This window comes from Diaphorina citri, unplaced genomic scaffold (assembly GCF_000475195.1).
Source record: "Diaphorina citri unplaced genomic scaffold, Diaci psyllid genome assembly version 1.1 scaffold725, whole genome shotgun sequence".
Classification (NCBI taxonomy): domain Eukaryota; kingdom Metazoa; phylum Arthropoda; class Insecta; order Hemiptera; family Psyllidae; genus Diaphorina; species Diaphorina citri.
Genome location: NW_007378158.1, coordinates 17,098 through 35,696, shown reverse-complemented (window position 1 = coordinate 35,696; position 18,599 = coordinate 17,098). Strand labels below are relative to the sequence as shown.

The 18,599-nt window shown below is 42.3% G+C and overlaps 2 protein-coding genes and 1 long non-coding RNA gene across 3 annotated transcripts; 1 reads left to right on the top strand and 2 right to left on the bottom strand.

Moving 5' to 3' along the window:
- Positions 1–762: 762 nt before the first annotated feature.
- LOC103511538 lies at positions 763–10,783 on the top strand. The gene is made up of 7 exons (XM_026825271.1): positions 763–1,281; positions 6,418–6,612; positions 7,169–7,318; positions 7,921–8,135; positions 8,622–8,741; positions 9,811–10,043; positions 10,654–10,783. The coding sequence occupies exons 1-7, from the start codon at positions 1,071–1,073 to the stop codon at positions 10,766–10,768; spliced, it is 1,239 nt and encodes a 412-aa protein (XP_026681072.1). The 5' UTR covers positions 763–1,070; the 3' UTR covers positions 10,769–10,783.
- A 292-nt stretch (positions 10,784–11,075) lies between these two features.
- LOC103511537 (RNA-binding protein FUS-like) lies at positions 11,076–18,115 on the bottom strand. Its single transcript, XM_017445028.2, has 6 exons — positions 18,019–18,115; positions 16,410–16,604; positions 13,799–13,948; positions 12,983–13,197; positions 11,692–11,810; positions 11,076–11,287 (listed from the first exon to the last, which is right to left on the bottom strand). The coding sequence occupies exons 1-6, from the start codon at positions 18,113–18,115 to the stop codon at positions 11,077–11,079; spliced, it is 987 nt and encodes a 328-aa protein (XP_017300517.2). The 3' UTR covers position 11,076.
- LOC103511536 lies at positions 14,963–15,657 on the bottom strand. Its single transcript, XR_541476.1, has 2 exons — positions 15,627–15,657; positions 14,963–15,056 (listed from the first exon to the last, which is right to left on the bottom strand). It is a non-coding gene; the product is annotated as an uncharacterized LOC103511536 (long non-coding RNA).
- Positions 18,116–18,599: the final 484 nt, after the last annotated feature.

Here is an 18,599-nt window from a genome sequence, read left to right as displayed (position 1 = left end):
TCTGTCTGAATTGAAATGTCAGTGCCCCAACAAGATTGATGGTTGGGAAATTGAAGGGTTGGCTCATAGTTGGGAGTATGTATGTATGGTTTACCCATCGCACATCCTTGGGAAATGGTTAGATGGGCGGGGAACTGTTCAGACGGGGTCGGCATTTTTCATCAACCCTAGGCAATTGCTTTGGGCTGACATTTGGTTTTGACTACAGAAATTTGATGAGTGGATGCCCTTCGCACTCAAACTTTGTTATTATTATTATTATTATTATTATTATTATTATTATTATTTTAGAAAGGGAAATTTCGGGCTGGTATCCACTCCCTTATCCCCCCCCTTTTTAAAATCCCTCAACCAAAAAAAAAAAAAAAAAAAAAAAAAAAAACAAACAAAACTTACTTATTCGATCAATCATGCGAAATCTTCCACTCAAAACTCAAACCTCACCTCACTCGGTAACCAAAACTCTCCGTAGGTATCTAGACCACTTATCAAGACCAGGTATTGCCGTGACGTCATCCGAGTACCGCTATCCAGTACCATCCTTCCTCTCTCTCTCTTTCACTCATACGCCGGCATCTTCCTATCTCTCTCTTGACATTCCCTGCTCTCTTTCTACCTGGAGAAACCACTTTAGAAAAAAAAAAAAAAAAAAAAAAAAAAAAAAAAACACCCCCCAAAAAAAAAAAAACCCCCTTAAAAAAAAAAAAAAAAAAAAAAAAAAAAAAAAAAAAATCACTCCTCAAAAAAATATCTTTATCTCAGTTTGTGTTTACGTGTCGCTCAGGTAACATCAAGGGACTTTTCAGTCCTATTCGAGTTTATCAAGGAGGACTTTTTAGTCCTTTTCGACTTTCTAGTCTAGGAGTTCTGTTCGGATAAGGACTTTTCCGGTTACGGAAGGAGAAATTTTCAGTGACATTCGAACGTAAAAGGAGGGCCTTATAGTCTTTGGAGAGGCTCTATATTTGGAAAGGTACCTACGACTAAAACTAATAAAGACGTAAAGTGAACCATTTCAAAAAACAACTTGTGAACTCTTTCAATAAACAACGTGTGTAGACCGAGCAGTCATGAAAATCGCGGCGGTTCTAATGTTTTTCGCCGCCGTTTGCCGGCCAATGGCCGCCGAAGAGGAGACGAACCCGTTCCTGGAAGCCGCCAATTCGTTGCTGCAAGAGTCGCTCAGAGGCGGAAAGTCGGAAGGGGAGGATAATGGCCTGGGAGGAATGGCGAGTGGCGTGTTTGGCCTAGTGCAGACCCTGATGGCCAGTCAAGGAGGAGGTAAGACTTGTAATAGTATTAAGGTATGTCCACACATTTGGTTGGGGGACGTTAAACAGGGAGTATACCAGCCTGAATTTCCCTTGCTTAAGAAATAGCAAAGGTTGAGTGCGAAGGGCATCCGCTTATTTGTAGCCAAAACCAAAAGTCAGCCCAAAGCAATCACCCTAGTTAGGGCTGATTGAGAGGCTGACGAAAAATGCCGACGCCGTCTATACACGGGAAAAGGCGAAGGTGTGTCCACACATAGACGACGGGGCGTCGATCGATGTGGATCAACGGCTGCTCGACTATGTGTGGAGTGTGGACACACCTTTAGACTCTTGAACGGAAGGTAACCACTAGGCTATAGGTTAACGCCGGAAGTGTTCTCTACTACCTAACGTACCCTTCCACGCTGTATTGTTATGTGGTCAAAGTCTCAAATAAAAGAGGATAAAATAACTTACCTTGGCTGGGATCGAGCCCACGCCCTCCTGTTTACCAGGTGAACACCTTCACCACTATACCACCGAGACATGTACGTAATTAGAACCAGGTACCTGATAAAATTAATGTGATAAGCAATCCACTCAACCCCAAATCTTCATACCATCAAATCTTCCATTCCACATCAGTCAGAATTCATCAATTCACCGTAAGGCGGCCACATAATCACGTAAACCTCACCAAGTGGTCACCGAAATATCCTCAAACCAGATACATGTAGCCAAACAGGTAGTGGGACTAGTATGGGTACCAGAATGCCAAGTTCCTAACGGTTCTATCCAAACCGGCATCTAGAGGTCTTCATTGTAACTATACATAACTTGGTTTTATAATATAAGATATAACTAGCCTGTGTACCTATTGATGAGGCCAGGATAATTATTGTACTTGAAATTAAAATACACCATGTTCTTAGAAATACATGGCATGCACCTATTTAGAATACACCATCTTCTTAATGTAACTTACCTACTTAAAAGAAGTACCTACATGTTCTTTGCGGAGTAGACAGAACTGTAGGTATGCCGTACGTGAATTTGCAGGTATTGTATTTTAAAAAAAAATGATCGTTAAAAAAGTGGACGTTTTTTGTTGTTTTTGGGAGGGGAGGTGGAGGGGGGGGGTCGCGTCCCGAATCGACATTTCGGATATTTGGCAAGCCTAGTCATAATACATGTACAAACGAGTAGGTATGTACGTACAGTAAATCACACTAGGAACACCTTTATTAAAGAGTCATAACTTACTTTTTCTTGTACGTCTTGATGGATCGCCAGCATGAGCAGGATAGCTGTGTTTTCGGATTTGGTTGTATCTTGACCTGAAGACAAAACAAAATTAAAATAAGGTCAAAATTAAATTAAAAAAAAAATGTCAGACTTAAAAAAATCATATGTAGGTATATACCTAAGGTAGTTGATCAGTGAACCTTAGAACTCACTAAAAAAAAATACATCAGGAAGCTCGATACTTTAATCAGGATAGCTGTGTTTTCGGATTTGGTTGTATCTTGACCTGAAGACAAAACAAAATTAAAATAAGGTCAAAATTAAATTAAAAAAAAATGTCAGACTTAAAAAAATCATATGTAGGTATATACCTAGGGAGTTGATCAGTGAACCTTAGAACTCACTGAGAAAAAATATATCAGGAAGCTCGATACTTTAAATGGCATTTTAACAGCCTAAATCAGGGCAAGTAAGCCAATAGTAGAGTTCTTCCACCCTATCTTCTAAAACTTGTGGCACCCTATCACTAATTTTTTTTCTCAGAGTACCTACCTACATACATACCTACTTAGATCCAGTACCTACACACTGTAGGTACATACTTGCAATTTATTACCTGACACATTTCACGTGTTTCCAGTTTGTTTGAGGATTCATTTGAAAAATTAATCAAAAGGAGGTGGATAGAAATGATCTATGGTTGTGAAGAGGATCAGAGGACAGAGGTGAATGCTCTACTACCTGAGTATCTGAGTCCGATCCAAGATCCAAGGTGTCCCCTACACGATGAAAATATTCAGGCGTACTAGGTTGACCTATATTTCAACGAATGAAACGATTTCTCAGTTTTTCGAAGTTTTTTCCAAGTTGTTCGCCGAAGACTTTGCATTTGGTTTGTCTGTCTGAATTGAAATGCCAGTGCCCCAACAAGATTGATGGTTGGGAAATTGAAGGGTTGGCTCATTGTTGGGAGTATGTATGTATGGTTTACCCATCGCACATCGTTGGGAAATGGTTACATGGGCGGGGAACTGTTCAGACGGGGTCGGCGTTTTCCATCAACCCCAGGTGATTGCTTTTGGGCTGACATTTGGTTTTGACTACAGAAATTTTATGATCAGAAATGACTGCCAAAAACTTCAATGACGTTTCCTGAAAAGTTAGGAATTTGGATATACTGCCTTTTCATTAAGGAGGGCAGAGATCTGGAGAGAGTAATTGTTAAGGTATGAAGATAATCTTAAAGATTTTGCTGATGCTAAGTTCGAATAAGTTAAACCTAAGAGGCCAGCCACTCACTATCAGGTAGACCTGACAGGTATACGGCTGAGAAGGTCCTCATGTCAAGTCTACATGATACACGAAGTGCACACACACTATCAGGTGAACCTGATTAGGTGTACCTGTCAGCTGTCAGGTCTACTGTTGGTGGCTGGCCTAAGATTTGCTACGTTAAGCACAAAAGGGAAAAATAAGTCGAAAATGTGCTGGGCTAAGAAATTGGACCAAGCCAAAATGTTTCTTTAGAAAGCGAGAATTCCCCCAAAAGAGACAGTCTTGTTAATTTTTCGAGGAAATTTTTGATTTCTGCATTCTGCTGTCAATCGGTAGCATAGTTTATTGAAAAAAATAGGAACCTACCTACTCTCTACCTAAAGAAAAGATGGACAAGATTTCATTGCCTTTTCAAACTAACTACCTATTTGATGTAGGTGCCTACCTATTTTTCCATTAAAGTAAATTTATACCTACCTAGTTATCTTCTTTTTACTATCTTCTGACATCTTCTCTAGTTTCCATTTGCCAATAAACATTAGGTCATTAGGTAGGTAGATCTTCTAATGGCAAATTGGCAAGTTCAGAATGATGATGACTTGTCATCTTGACAAGAGGTAGAGGTCTCACCTCACTGATATTAGTGGAACGACGATTGTAACTACCATTTGTTAGCGGAACAATGTCATTTGTTAGTGGAACCATACCATTTGATAGTGGCACCATGCTACCAGAAATGACTATGATTAAGGACAATAGATCTGGAGAGAGTAATTGTTCAGGTATGAAGATAATCTTAAAGATTTTGCTGATGCTAAGTTCGAATAAGTTAAACCTAAGAGGCCAGCCACTCACTATCAGGTAGACCTGACAGGTATACGGCTGAGAAGGTCCTCATGTCAGGTCTACATGATACCCGATGAGCACACACACTATCAGGTGAACCTGATTAGGTGTACCTGTCAGCTGTCAAGTCTACTGTTGGTGGCTGGCCTAAGATTTGCTACGTTAACCACAAAAGGGAAAAATAAGTCGAAAATGTGCTGGGCTGAGAAATTGGACCAAGCCAAAATGTTTCTTTAGAAAGCGAGAAATCCCCCAAAAGAGACAGTCTTGTTAATTTGAACCTGATTAGGTGTACCTGTCAGCTGTCAGGTCTACTGTTGGTGGCTGGCCTAAGATTTGCTACGTTAAGCACAAAAGGGAAAAATGAGTCGAAAATGTGTTGGGCTAAGAAATTGGACCAAGCCAAAATGTTTCTTTAGAAAGCGAGAAATCCCCCTAAAGAGACAGTCTTGTTAATTTTTCGAGGAAATTTTTGATTTCTGCAATTGGCAAGTACTCAAATAGAATCTCCTATCAGTAATCACCACGTCAGTGCTAATAAACATCGAGAGCACATCATCATCATCATCATTTGGTTCTCATCAGGCAATCATGCACAAAGTACCTAGTTCCTAATAAAGTAGCTATCAAACTAAAATATCTAGTAATAAAGTAGGTACCTAATAAAGTATGTAGTAATAAAGTAGCTCTGTAGCTATCTACCAAAAGTAGTAATGAACTACTTAATGAGCAATATCTACCGAAACCAAAAGCTAGCTTAAATCTTAATGATGGTTTCTGTATTTATGAGTTGCTGTGGTAATGAAGTCAGACAGCATCAGTACCTTGATGCAATTGTATATAATTATACCTATTTCTTTTATTAGATGAACTGCTCAACTATTGGGTTGCCAATTGACACAGCATACCAAGTCAGACACAAATGTTGTAAATTTCAAAGAATTAATTTGACAGCTTATGGAAGACAGTAAAGGTAGGAACCCACTCTATCATCACGTCACGTCACGTCACGTGAAGTTATGGGTAGTCAGAAAGATATAGTTCAAAGTTTTCCCATAATATTGTGGGTAGTTTCGTTCAGGACAGCCACACTAGCATCACGTTACGTCACTTGACGTGACTCAAGAAAAAGATGAAACGAAATTTCACGAAATACCCTCTTAAACTTCAGTGATCCGTTAGGAACTGAATAACTGATGCATTCAAGATTCAACGTCCTTTAATCGCTGGCTAATCTTGACCTTCCTTTACATGGGAAAAGTTCATTTACTTCCGAACCAATGCAATGTTCACTTGTTCAGGCTAGTTAATGAGACCCTCCTACTCCTACCTATCTAGCTTAGTTCACATTATAAAACTACTACAGGTCACCTATAATCTATAAACTTGTAACGGGTTCTTGTCAGACTGGCTTTGCTTGCATGTTGCATTCACATATGCCAGATCTCCATACTTATGAAGAACCTCGGCCGCAAGACCTTTTCTCTGACTTAAAGTAGAAATGCACACGTAGGTACGGAGGTAGTGCTTTTTTTAAGAGGTTTGATAGAGGGAACTGTAACTGCTAAGGTCTTATTGTCCCGAAATCGAAGAGAGAAGAAAGACAGGATAGCAGAAAGCCAACCGTTCCGAGAACGAACATTATCCGTTCAGGATAAAAGCCACCCGGAGCGGGAATCGAACTCGCGGTCTAACAAAGGCAGACGCGCTAGTAACTAGGCGGGCTAGAGCTCTTGATTACCAAGGAAGTAACAAGCTGGGTCCATCATTGACTCCTTTTCTTCTTCTCATCCCTCAGGTAAAAGTGGAGGAGGAGGGGGAGGTGCAGAACTTCTGGGCACCTTAGCTAGTGCCCTTCTCAACCAGGGAGGAGGCGGAGGTGGCAATGCAGGAGGGTCCGGGTTCGATCCCCAGGTGATTGGTCAGATCGTGTCCTTGTTCTCATCGGCTCAGAATTCCGGTCAGCAGAGTTCACAAGGTCGCAAGAACAGTGGTAAGTTCCTATTCTCTCTTTGGCAAGCTATTCACTATCAGGTAGATTTGGCAGGTACGGCTGAAATGGTCCACCCTTCAGGTCTGCCTGATAGTGAGTGGCTGGCCTTTTACGTAAATTGGATTTTTCGATAGGTTCGTTCGAGGTTCGAAGTCACTGTGACAGGGTTTTATCCTCCATTTGATAGTGAGTGGCTGGCCTTTTACGTAGATTGGATTTTTGACAGGTTCGAAGTCACTGTGACAGGGTTTTCACTCTCCATTCGGTGACAAGTCTGCCTCCTCACATTAACCTCACCTAGCCTGAGTTGAAAAACCAGCAGCATGAAATTACCCAGAAGGTCACCCATCCGGATACCAAACACGCGCAACGTTGCTTAACTTCAGTAATCCATAGGGAACTGGTGCATTCAACGTGCTATCGCCGCGGCGCCTTTGGCTTTCTACCAATTTTTACTTTCCTTAACCTAAAGGAAGGAAACTAATGTATTTGGTATTTGGGCAAACTTTTCGATGGCTGTTCACACCAGATTTTTTTCCGCCAATTTCTATTCCAGGTGGTGGAGAATGGGACGGTCTTCTGGACCTGGCCACTAATTTCATCGCAGGGGCGGCCGATGGAAAGAACAGTGGCGGCTCTAGTGGCGGTAGTCCCGGGGCGGATGCTCTCCTAAATCTTCTGCCGATCATGATGAACTCTCTCTCAGGTAGGTTGATCAGGCTTCATTGTCAAAATCACAGCTCTCATGAGAGTATAAAAGAGGAAAAACGCTCCTCCCAGAACGTTCTGTAGTCTTAGGCTAGCCACTCAATACCAGATAGACCTGACACCTGATAAGCGCACACACTATCAGGTAGACCTGATCAGGTGTACCTGTCGTCAGATCTACCTGATAATGGCTGGCCTAAGTTTTCAAACCTCTGACATTTGAAACCCTACCCAGAGGACCATGAAACCTCCGACGCGAGGCGACCTAATAATTGAAGTTATTGACTTCTTCTGCCGGAGATTAAGCACATCATATTGGCCACCCTAGTTAGCTTGAAGGGTAGTTAGTCTGCCTTGTAAGCGCTAGGTCGCGGGTTTGATTCCGGGACGGATGTTATCCTAAACAGATAAGGTTCGTTATTACGAGCTGACTGCCGTCAAAATAGGGGGCCCCTCGTAGATTCGTAGAAGCTTAACCCATCCTTTGGTGCATCCGTCCCTACACCTAAGCTTCAAAGTGGACTTTTTGTGTATTGTACTATGGAGTTAAGCGGGTGCCCCTACATCTGTGATTAATAACAAATTTTCCCTCTATACCAGGTGGTCACAATCACAACGAGGACCCGCGGTTGGACAACGCCCAGGAGCATGCGCAACACGACAAAACCTCGTCCTTCCTTCCCCCCTTCCTGTCCACCCTGTACGAATACTTCCTCATGGCGAAGAATTCCGAGTTCGGCCGATCTCTGTACGAGAGTTCGGGATTGAGTACGATTCTGGAGACTTTCACTGATCCCAAAACCGGCCAGTTCAAGGTAACGTAACTTGGTGTAGAGGTTAAGACGCTTTGACTGCTAAGCGGGAGGGCGCGGGTTCGAATCCTGACAGACATTTTTTCGTTATTTTTAGAGGTCAAATGTACCCTTTAATGGTACTCTTCCACCCAACCGGACCATAATTTTATTAACCCATCAGCGCCGAGAGCTACATATATGGTACACCCTACCTTTTCCCACTAAATCTTCGATACCTGAGGCGCTGGTATAGATAGGGAGGTGAGGATTGATTCATTCATCAATAAACAATATTTCCTATTGTAATTAAGAATACCTACCTAACAGGAGTTCGAAAAGCTATCAAGACATGTGGATTTCATTTCATTTTATTTCTATCTGATTGAGTCTTCTTGTCTAAGAGAGCCTTTAGGTTAAATTCACCGTTCGTCCTAGCCTACTAATTATGTAATAATTAATAATTAATTATTTAATAGTCTAATCAAGTCCCATCATTATTGTTTCAAGGTGGACGCGATTTTCAACTCGCTTCAGAACGCTCGCTTTAGGAAGCGATGGATTCAGAGCTGCACCAGCTTCGTAGCGCAGATTATGAAACATCTAGCCGAACCCAACACACAACTGAGGTAAGTAGGTAGAAACACACTACTATCACGTCATGTCACGTGAGCTCATGGGGAGTCAGAAAGATGTAGTTCGAAGTTTTCCCATAATGTTGTATAGGTAATCTCGTGCAGTACAGCTCCACGACTATCTATTCAGGTACATAATTATGTCGTTGTACCCTACTTCCTGAGACTGACTTGACCATAGTCCCATTCAGGTACCCTCAAAAGAGCCAGTGTTATTGTCTGTGGCTTGACAGGGCTGGTTTTGTCTCAGTTTTACGTCCTCCAGCGAGACACTGTGTTGCCCTTACCTTGGGTACATAATTACATATTATCTACTAGGCCTTATCCTGTAATATCTTTGAATAGGTAAGTCTAACCGATTGAAGCCCGAGAATAATAATTATGTATTATTTTGTTTTAAAAGTTTTGTTCAGAACAAAAAAGTCGTACGTCTTACCATTTGTTAGCAATTTGCGTGAGAATAATAAAAACCCTTATATTGCCCCTTCATTGCATAACTAAAAGCTCTCAAAACTTCAAGCCAAATGTGCGACCTCAAGATGATGAAATTTTTTCATGAAAATTTCAGGGATTAATCTACTCACCAATACGCAACTTTTGACATATCAGGCGTTTTTAAATTCGAACATTTTTTTTTTCACTCCACCCTATCCAGCACCCAATGTTTACCTACCCTGCTGGCACCGGTCGCTATGCGCATTTATATGTCATAGCTACTCATTTTCCTCACGAGGCTGAGTGGGCCCCTCAACAGCCAGTCGATTCCGTGACTTTGCATGATACACATTTTTGACCCCGCCGGGAATCGAACCCGGGTCTTCCGCACTACACCATGGGCACTGACCGACTTTTCAACTTTTAAAATTCTGTTTCACTCATTTTCCTCACGAGGCTGAGTGGGCCCCGCAAAAGCCAGTCGATTCCGTGACTTTGCATGATACACATTTTTGACCCCGCCGGGAATCGAACCCGGGTCTTCCGCATGCAAGGCGAACGCAGTGAGAACTACACCATGGGCGCTGACCGACTTTTCAACTTTTGAAATTCTGTTTTGGTTCTCACAGGACGTATTCAAAATCGTTCAAGACAAAGGTCTCATTCTGAGTAATCTAAGCGAGAAGGACATCGAGCTCAAACTATCTGAAGTTCTCAACACAGAGGTTCTGGAACCTGTCCTCAGACTATACCGAGTGTACCAGTTCACCAAGAAGAACAAGAACTGTGATCGGCAACTATTGTGCATCCTGAACAATAAACAGGAGGCGGGGCTCAAACCCACGGCCACTAGACTGTCGAGGTGAGTGAAAGAACCACCGGTAGGGGTTGGGATTTTAGAAGAGGTTTCAGGATCGACTATCCATAGACTTTGAGGTGTGTCCAAACATAGCTTTCCAAAAATTATTAAGGTGTGTCCAATCATAGTCGATTGACGAGGTGAATCTACCTCGTTGAGGCTGTGTGGACTGTTCAGTCGACATCAATCGATGCGACGGCTGGTCGATTATGTGGTCGGCACAGCTTAAATCTGAACTAACCAGTTTTCTCGGTCAGGACTACGTTCTTTAAGATCAAATTTCTCTAAGTACGTAGCATGTCCTAGGCTGTTCGGAGGTGTTATCTGAAGAGTCTTAAAGACTCGTGTTCCCGTGTACAAACTGTTCTCTTGAAAGAACACTCCCTCTTGGAGTCCCCCAACGAGTGGAGTACCTACTTTAGTTTCTAGAAATTTTTGTTCGTTTGCGAGTCAAACAGGACTAGGACAAGCTGAATTCACGAGAATAAGAAGAAGCAATTGATAAACAATTCTCGTACCTGGAACCTGGATTCATCTAACATTTCTTTAACTTTCTAATTCCTGTTCATAGTTTATACGTGGGCTAATCTTTACCCTTTATTTTTCTCCTCAGTTTGGTGGGAGCCTGGTTCATGTCAGGATACACAGGTACACCCTACTGGAAGCTCTACAATGCCGCCACTGAAACTCAAGCCCACAATTGTTTGGTAAGTCCGCCACTAGAATAACTTTCCAATTTCCTCAATATAGGCAAGATGAGAATAAGTCCGCCACTGATAGAGGGAACTGTAACTGCTAAGGTCTTATCGTCCCGATTGTCTCGAAATCGAAGGTACTCATCAATACGCAACTTTTGACATATCAGGCGTTTCGAAATTCGAAAAAAAATTTCCATCCCTATAGTTTCACTCCACCCTAGTGCTGGATTACCTATTGAGATATTTGGAAAATCCTAAAAGGCTGCAGGCTACGGTGAGCATCAAAGTTGTGATATAATAACACAAAAAATGGCATTTATTTATTACTTAAAAAAGTTTTAGTGGCCCTCTCGGTTTACCTTCAAGTATTGCACGGCAGGTCGAATATAATGGGCTGAATCGACCTTCATTCCAAACTGTCTCTTCAGGACTGCGTTGACCACGTTAATCGTAGATTCAGTAGGGCGGTTTGAGTCGAGTAGGGCAGATTTTGGATAGCCTTGCGACTGAAGGACGTTGTTACCGAGCATTTGAGCCGTGGAGAGGTACCTGAGAAAGCAGAAGTGGGATTTTGATGAATCATGGGTCCTGGTGTTAAATTCGGGGACAAAACCAAATTTTAATTTAGGTTCTGTCCCCAAAATAGAAGAAATTTGGGAGACAACGGTAGTTTTCTCTCTCTCCTCTCTCTCTCTCTCTCTCTCTCTCGCGCTCTCTCTCACGCTCTCTCTCAGGTCCGTATTTAGGGGTTTGCCCTACCTTTGAGCTTCATTTTATAAAGGTAGAAACACACTACCATCACGTCACGTCACGTCACGTGATAGTCGTGGAGCTGTACTGAACGAGATTACCTACAACATTATGGGAAAACTTCGAAGCTTCGAACCACATCTTTCTGACTCCCCATGAGCTCACGTGACATGACGTGATAGTGTGTTTCTATACCTACTTACCTCAGTTGTGTGTTGGGTTCGGCTAGATGTTTCATAATCTGCGCTACGAAGCTGGTGCAGCTCTGAATCCATCGCTTCCTAAAGCGAGCGTTCTGTAGCGAGTTGAAAATCGCGTCCACCTTGAAACAATAATAATGGGACTTGATTAGACTATTAATTAATTAATTATTAATAATTACATAATTAAGTAGGCTAGGACGAACGGTGAATTTAACCTAAAGGCTCTCTTAGACAAGAAGACTCAACGAGATAAAAATAAAATGAAATGAAATCCCCATGTCTTGATAGCTTTTCGAACTCCTGTTAGGTAGGTATTCTTAATTATGGTCCGGTTGGGTGGAAGAGCTCACTAAGTGAGAATCCTACCATTAAAGCCTTAAAAAAAGTTACTGAAAACAAAAAAATGTCTGTCAGGATTCGAACCCGCGCCCTCCCGCTTAGCAGTCAAAGCGCCTTAGAAGTGAACATTGCATTGGTTCGGAAGTAAATGAACTTTTCCCATGTAAAGGAAGGTCAAGATTAGCCAGCGATTAAAGGACGTTGAATTCTTGAATGCATTAGTTATTCAGTTCCTAAACGGATCACTGAAGTTTAAGAAGGTATTTTGTGAAATTTCGTTTTTTCTTGAGTTACGTCAAGTGACGTAACGTGATGGTAGTGTATAATAACCAGGGTCACTGCTCGTTTGTGCCAGTTCCTTTGGTAGCAATATTCCACGGACGTGACTTCTGCACAAGTACCGTAGTGTGGCTGTCCTGAACGAAATTACCCACAATATTATGGGAAAACTTTGAACTAGAAAGTCAGAAAGATGCTGACTACCCATAACTTCACGTGACGTGTTGATAGAGTGGGTTCCTACCTTCACTGTCTTCCATAACCTGTCAAATTAATTCTTTGAAATTTATAACATTTTTGTCTGACTTGGTATATATACTGTGTCAATTGGCAACCCAATAGTTGAGCAGTTCGTCTAATAAAAGATTGATATATTTGATAGAGTGGGTTCCTACCTTTACTGTCTTCCATAAGCTGTCAAATTAATTCTTTGAAATTTACAACATTTGTGTCTGACTTGGTATACCGTGTCAATTGGCAACCCAATGGTTGAGCAGTTCGTCTAATAAAAGATTGATATATATACAATTTCATCAAGGTACTGATGCTGTCTGACTTCATTACCACAGCAACTCATAAATACGGTAACCATCATTAAGATTTAAGCTAGCTTTTGGTTTCGGTAGATATTGCTCATTAAAAGCGTCTTAACCTCTACACCAAGTTACGTTACCTTGAACTGGCCGGTTTTGGGATCAGTGAAAGTCTCCAGAATCGTACTCAATCCCGAACTCTCGTACAGAGATCGGCCGAACTCGGAATTCTTCGCCATGAGGAAGTATTCGTACAGGGTGGACAGGAAGGGGGGAAGGAAGGACGAGGTTTTGTCGTGTTGCGCATGCTCCTGGGCGTTGTCCAACCGCGGGTCCTCGTTGTGATTGTGACCACCTGGTATAGAGGGAACTTTTGTTATTAATCACAGATGTAGCGGCACCCGCTTAACTCCATAGTATTTCATACACAAAAATCCCACTTTGAAGCTTAGGTGTAGGGGCGGATGCACCAAAGGATGGGTTAAGCTTCTACGAATCTACGAGGGGCCCCCTATTTTGACGGCAGTCAGCTCTTAATAACGAACCTTATCTGTTTAGGATAACATCCGTCCCGGAATCAAACCCGTGACATAGCGGTTACAAGGCAGACTCACTACCCTTCAAGCTAACTAGGGTGGCCAATATGATGTGCTTAATCTCCGGCAGAAGAAGTCAATAACTTCAATTAGGTCGCCTCACGTCGGAGGTTTCATAGTCCTCAAGGTAGGGTTTCAAATGTCAGAGGTTTGAAAACTTAGGCCAGTCATTATCAGGTAGATCTGACGACAGGTACACCTGATCAGGTCTACCTGATAGTGTGTGCGCTTATCAGGTGTCAGGTCTATCTGGTATTGAGTGGCTAGCCTAAGACTACAGAACGTTCTGGGAGGAGCGTTTTTCCTCTTTTATACTCTCATGAGAGCTGTGATTTTGACAATGAAGCCTGATCAACCTACCTGAGAGAGAGTTCATCATGATCGGCAGAAGATTTAGGAGAGCATCCGCCCCGGGACTACCGCCACTAGAGCCGCCACTGTTCTTTCCATCGGCCGCCCCTGAGATGAAATTAGTGGCCAGGTCCAGAAGACCGTCCCATTCTCCACCACCTGGAATAGAAATTGGCGGAAAAAAATCTGGTGTGAACAGCCATCGAAAAGTTTGCCCAAACGACTTCTTGATGTTCGCGCGCCTACCGGCACGCTTGAAATTTTCCATAGTGGAAAAATTGTCGACGTGAAATAAGCAAATTAGCTCTAGAAAAAAAAAAAAGAAATTCGATGGAGGGAACTGTTACCTATAATAACGGAGGTCTTATCGTAACGAAATCGAAAACACAAGTTAAGTGGAATAGAAGAAAGCCAGCCGTTCCGAGAACGAACCTTATCTTTTTAGGATGAAGTCCGTCCCGGGCGGAAATCGCAGACATAGCGCTTACAAGGCAGACGCGCTACCTTCCAAGCCAACTATTATTACCCTGCCATCAGAAGAAATTTTCCATCCAAGCCGCTGATAGAAATATTATATAGGAATTTTAATTGTGTTAAGCATAAATGCTTGTCACAAATGTCGTTCCCCACTTAATATACTACGCTTAATATACTAAGCTAAATTTTATGACATGACTTGGACTCGAACCACCAACCTCCAGATTCAAAGTCCACCGTGCTAACCACTGCACCACTGAGGTTGGTGCTGATAGAAATATTTGGGCCATAGTAATCGCCAACGTATATTGAAGATATGATACTAGAAGATCATCCTAAGCCAGCCTAGTTAGCTTGGTTGATAGCGCGTCTGCCTCGTAAGCGCTTGTTCGCGGGTTCGATTCCCGACCAGGGCGGATTTTATCCTGAATGGATAAGGTTCGTCCTCGGAATGGCTGGCTTTTTCCTGTCCTGTCTTCCTTCTCTCTTCGATTTCGAGACGATCGCGACGATAAGACCTTAGCAGTTACAGCTCCCTCTATCAAACCTCTTTTTTAATCTAACAATTTCCCTTCGATTTCGAGACAATCGGGACGATAAGACCTTAGCAGTTACAGTTCCCTCTATCAGTGGCGGACTTATTCTCATCTTGCCTATATTGAGGAAATTGGAAAGTTATTCTAGTGGCGGACTTACCAAACAATTGTGGGCTTGAGTTTCAGTGGCGGCATTGTAGAGCTTCCAGTAGGGTGTACCTGTGTATCCTGACATGAACCAGGCTCCCACCAAACTGAGGAGGAAAATAAAGGGTAAAGATTAGCCCACGTATAAACCATGAACACGAATCAGAAAGTTAAAGATGAATCCAGGTTCCAGGTACAAGAATTGTTTTCCATCAATTGCTTCTTCTTATTCTCGTGAATTTAAGCTTGTCCTAGTCCTGTTTGACTCCAAACTAACAAAAATTTCTGAAACTAAAGTAGGTACTCCACTCGTTGGGGGACTCCAAGAGGGAGTGTTCTTTCAAGAGAACAGTTTGTACACGGGAACACGAGTCTTTGAGACTCTTCAGATAACACCTCCGAACAGCCTAGGACATGTTACGTACTTTGAGAAATTTGATCTTAAAGAACGTAGTCCTGACCGAGAAAACTGGTTAGTTCAGCTTTAAGCTGTGCCCACACATAATCGACCAGCCGTCGCATCGATTAATGTCGACTGGACAGTCCACACAGCCTCAACAAGGTGGATTCACCTCGTCAATCGACTATGATTGGACACACCTTTATGAAGTCTATGGATAGTCGATCCTAAAATCTGTTCTGAAATCCGAACCCCTACCCGTGGTTCTTTCACTCACCTCGACAGTCTAGTGGCCGTGGGTTTGAGTCAAGTACTCAAATAGAATCTCCTATCAGTAATCACCACGTCAGTGCTAATAAACATCGAGAGCACATCATCATCATCATCATCATCATCATTTGGTTCTCAGGCAATCATGCACAAAGTACCTAGTTTCTAATAAAGTAGGTACACACTCTGACAGTCCGAAAAAATGGTCAAGTTAATTAAAACTGAGAAATTTAGACTTTACTTTGTTCGTTCCGTGAGAAGATAGGTAGGTACTTCTAGTTCTATTTCTAGGTCTCATGTATCCGATCTTATAACTCTCACAAGTCATAGGTATTATCCAAATTTGTTTTGTTTGGATCTTGACCTTGAATTTGCCCAAATACCAAATACATTAGTTTCCTTCCTTTAGGTTAAGGAAAGTAAAAATTGGTAGAAAGCCAAAGGCGCCGCGGCGATAGTACGTTGAATGCACTAGTTCCCTATGGATCACTGAAGTTAAGCAACGTTGCGCGTGTTTGGTATCCGGATGGGTGACCTTCTGGGTAATTTCATGCTGCTGGTTTTTCACGGCCCAACTCAGGCTAGGTGAGGTTAATGTGAGGAGGCAGACTTGTCACCGAATGAAGGGTAAAACCCCTGTCACAGTGACTTCGAACCTGTCAAAAAATCCAATTTACGTAAAAGGCCAGCCACTCACTATCAGGCAGACCTGACGGGCGGACCTTTTCAGCCGTACCTGTCAAATCTACCTGATAGTGAGTAGCTGGCCAAAGAGAGAATAGGAACTTACCACTGTTCTTGCGACCTTGTGAACTCTGCTGACCGGAATTCTGGGCTGACGAAAACAAGGACACGATCTGACCAATCACCTGGGGATCGAACCCGGACCCTCCTGCATTGCCACCTCCGCCTCCTCCCTGGTTGAGAAGGGCACTGGCTAAGGTGCCCAGAAGTTCTGCACCTCCCCCTCCTCCTCCACTTTTACCTGAGGGATGAGAAGAAGAGAAGGAGTTAATGATGGACCCAGCTTGCTACTTCCTTGGTAATCAAGAGCTCTGGCCAGCCTAGTGACTAGCGCGTCTGCCTTGTTAGACCGCGAGTTCGATTCCCGCCCCGGGTGGATTTTATCCTGAACGGATAATGTTCGTTCTCGGAACGGCTGGCTTTCTGCTCTCCTGTCTTTCTTCTCTCTTCGATTTCGGGACGATAAGACCTTAGCAGTTACAGTTCCCTCTAGCAGTGCAATAGTCCTAAATTAAAATGGACGCGGCACAGAAGGGATCAGGAAGAGACCGCCTTAACATAATAATAATAATAATAATACAGTTCCCTCTAGATTAGATTAGATTCGTAGAAGCTTAACCCATCCTTTTCTTGAAAAAAAAAAAAAAAAAATCTTGAAAAATCTTCTCTAAAATCTTCCACGCTTTTTCACTAAGTTTGGTTACTTACCTACATAAAACTTTGTTTAAACCTTATACTAAAACCTAATATTTTTCGTGCCTACTACTCAAACTCTAAGCGAGCCTCGATAGACCAAACAGTTCCTTGGGCCTTTACACCAGCAGGCTACTAGGTACTATACCTATTACTGTACCTAGTCAAATTCTCGAACAATGTTGAGGTGTTGAGGATAAAATTCCCTACTTTGGCTGGGATTGAACCCACGCCCTCCTGTTGAATCAGGTGCTTATACCTACTTATGGCTCGATTAATCTCACTCTCTGGACAATCCAACTAGGTAAAACCCCGGCTCAAGAATATTTCCTCACCATTTCACTAATACTTCCAGGAACGGGTTCGTCTCCTCTTCGGCGGCCATTGGCCGGCAAACGGCGGCGAAAAACATTAGAACCGCCGCGATTTTCATGACTACACACGTTTACACACGTTTTTTATTGAAAGAGTTCACAAGTTGTTTTTTGAAATGGTTCACTTTACGTCTTTATTAGTTTTATTCGTAGGTACCTGTACAATTATAGAGCCTCTCCAAAGACTATAAGGCTCTCCTTTTACGTCCGAATGTCACTGAAAATTCCTCCTTCCGTAACCGGAAAAATCCTTTTATATCCGAACAGGACTCGTAGTAGACTAGAAAGTCGAAAAGGACTAAAAAGCCCTCCTTGATAAACAGGACCGAATAGGACTGAAAAGTCCCTTGATGTTACCTGAGCGACACGTAAACACAAACTGAGATAAAGATATTTTTTTGAGGAGTGATTTTTTTTTTTTTTTTTCTAAAGTGGTTTCTCCAGGTAGAAAGAGAGCAGGGAATGCCAAGAGAGAGATAGGAAGATGCCGGCGTGTGAGTGAAAGAGAGAGAGAGGAAGGATGGTACTGGATAGCGGTACTCGAATGACGTCACGGCAATACCTGGTCTTGATAAGTGGTCTAGATACGGAGAGTTTTGGTGACCGAGTGAGGTGAGGTTTGAGTTTTGAGTGGAAGATTAGCATTCACCTCTGTCCTCTGATCCTCTTCACAACCATAGATCATTTCTATCCACAGACAACTCTCTGTGGAATAGAATAGATCATTTTTCTATCTAGATTGTAGAATAGAATAGTTCTATCCACAGACATAACCCTCTGTAATTGAAGGTAAAACCGTCACTAAAGACCTTTGCAGACTCGCAGTGACGGTAAAAGTCTATTAAACAAACCGATTTTAAAAGAACTAGACAGAAATCCATTCAAGGTGTTAATTTTTGTTTAATTTAGGACTGAAGAGCAAAAAACGTTGGTCATCATTGGGGATTTTGAATGTTTGGAAGGATTGCAAAATATTTGGCAGGTGATTTAATAGGATTACTTACACATGTATGTCTAACACATAAAATAGGTTACGTACGTGTTATTATTCAAAGGAAATATTTAGGGTAAAACCTTTAATATAATTATGATTTAATGATTATACCTACCTACCTGATTAAGGTGAAACACGCCAGCCTAGTACGTCAGCTTGGTTGGCAGAGCGTCTG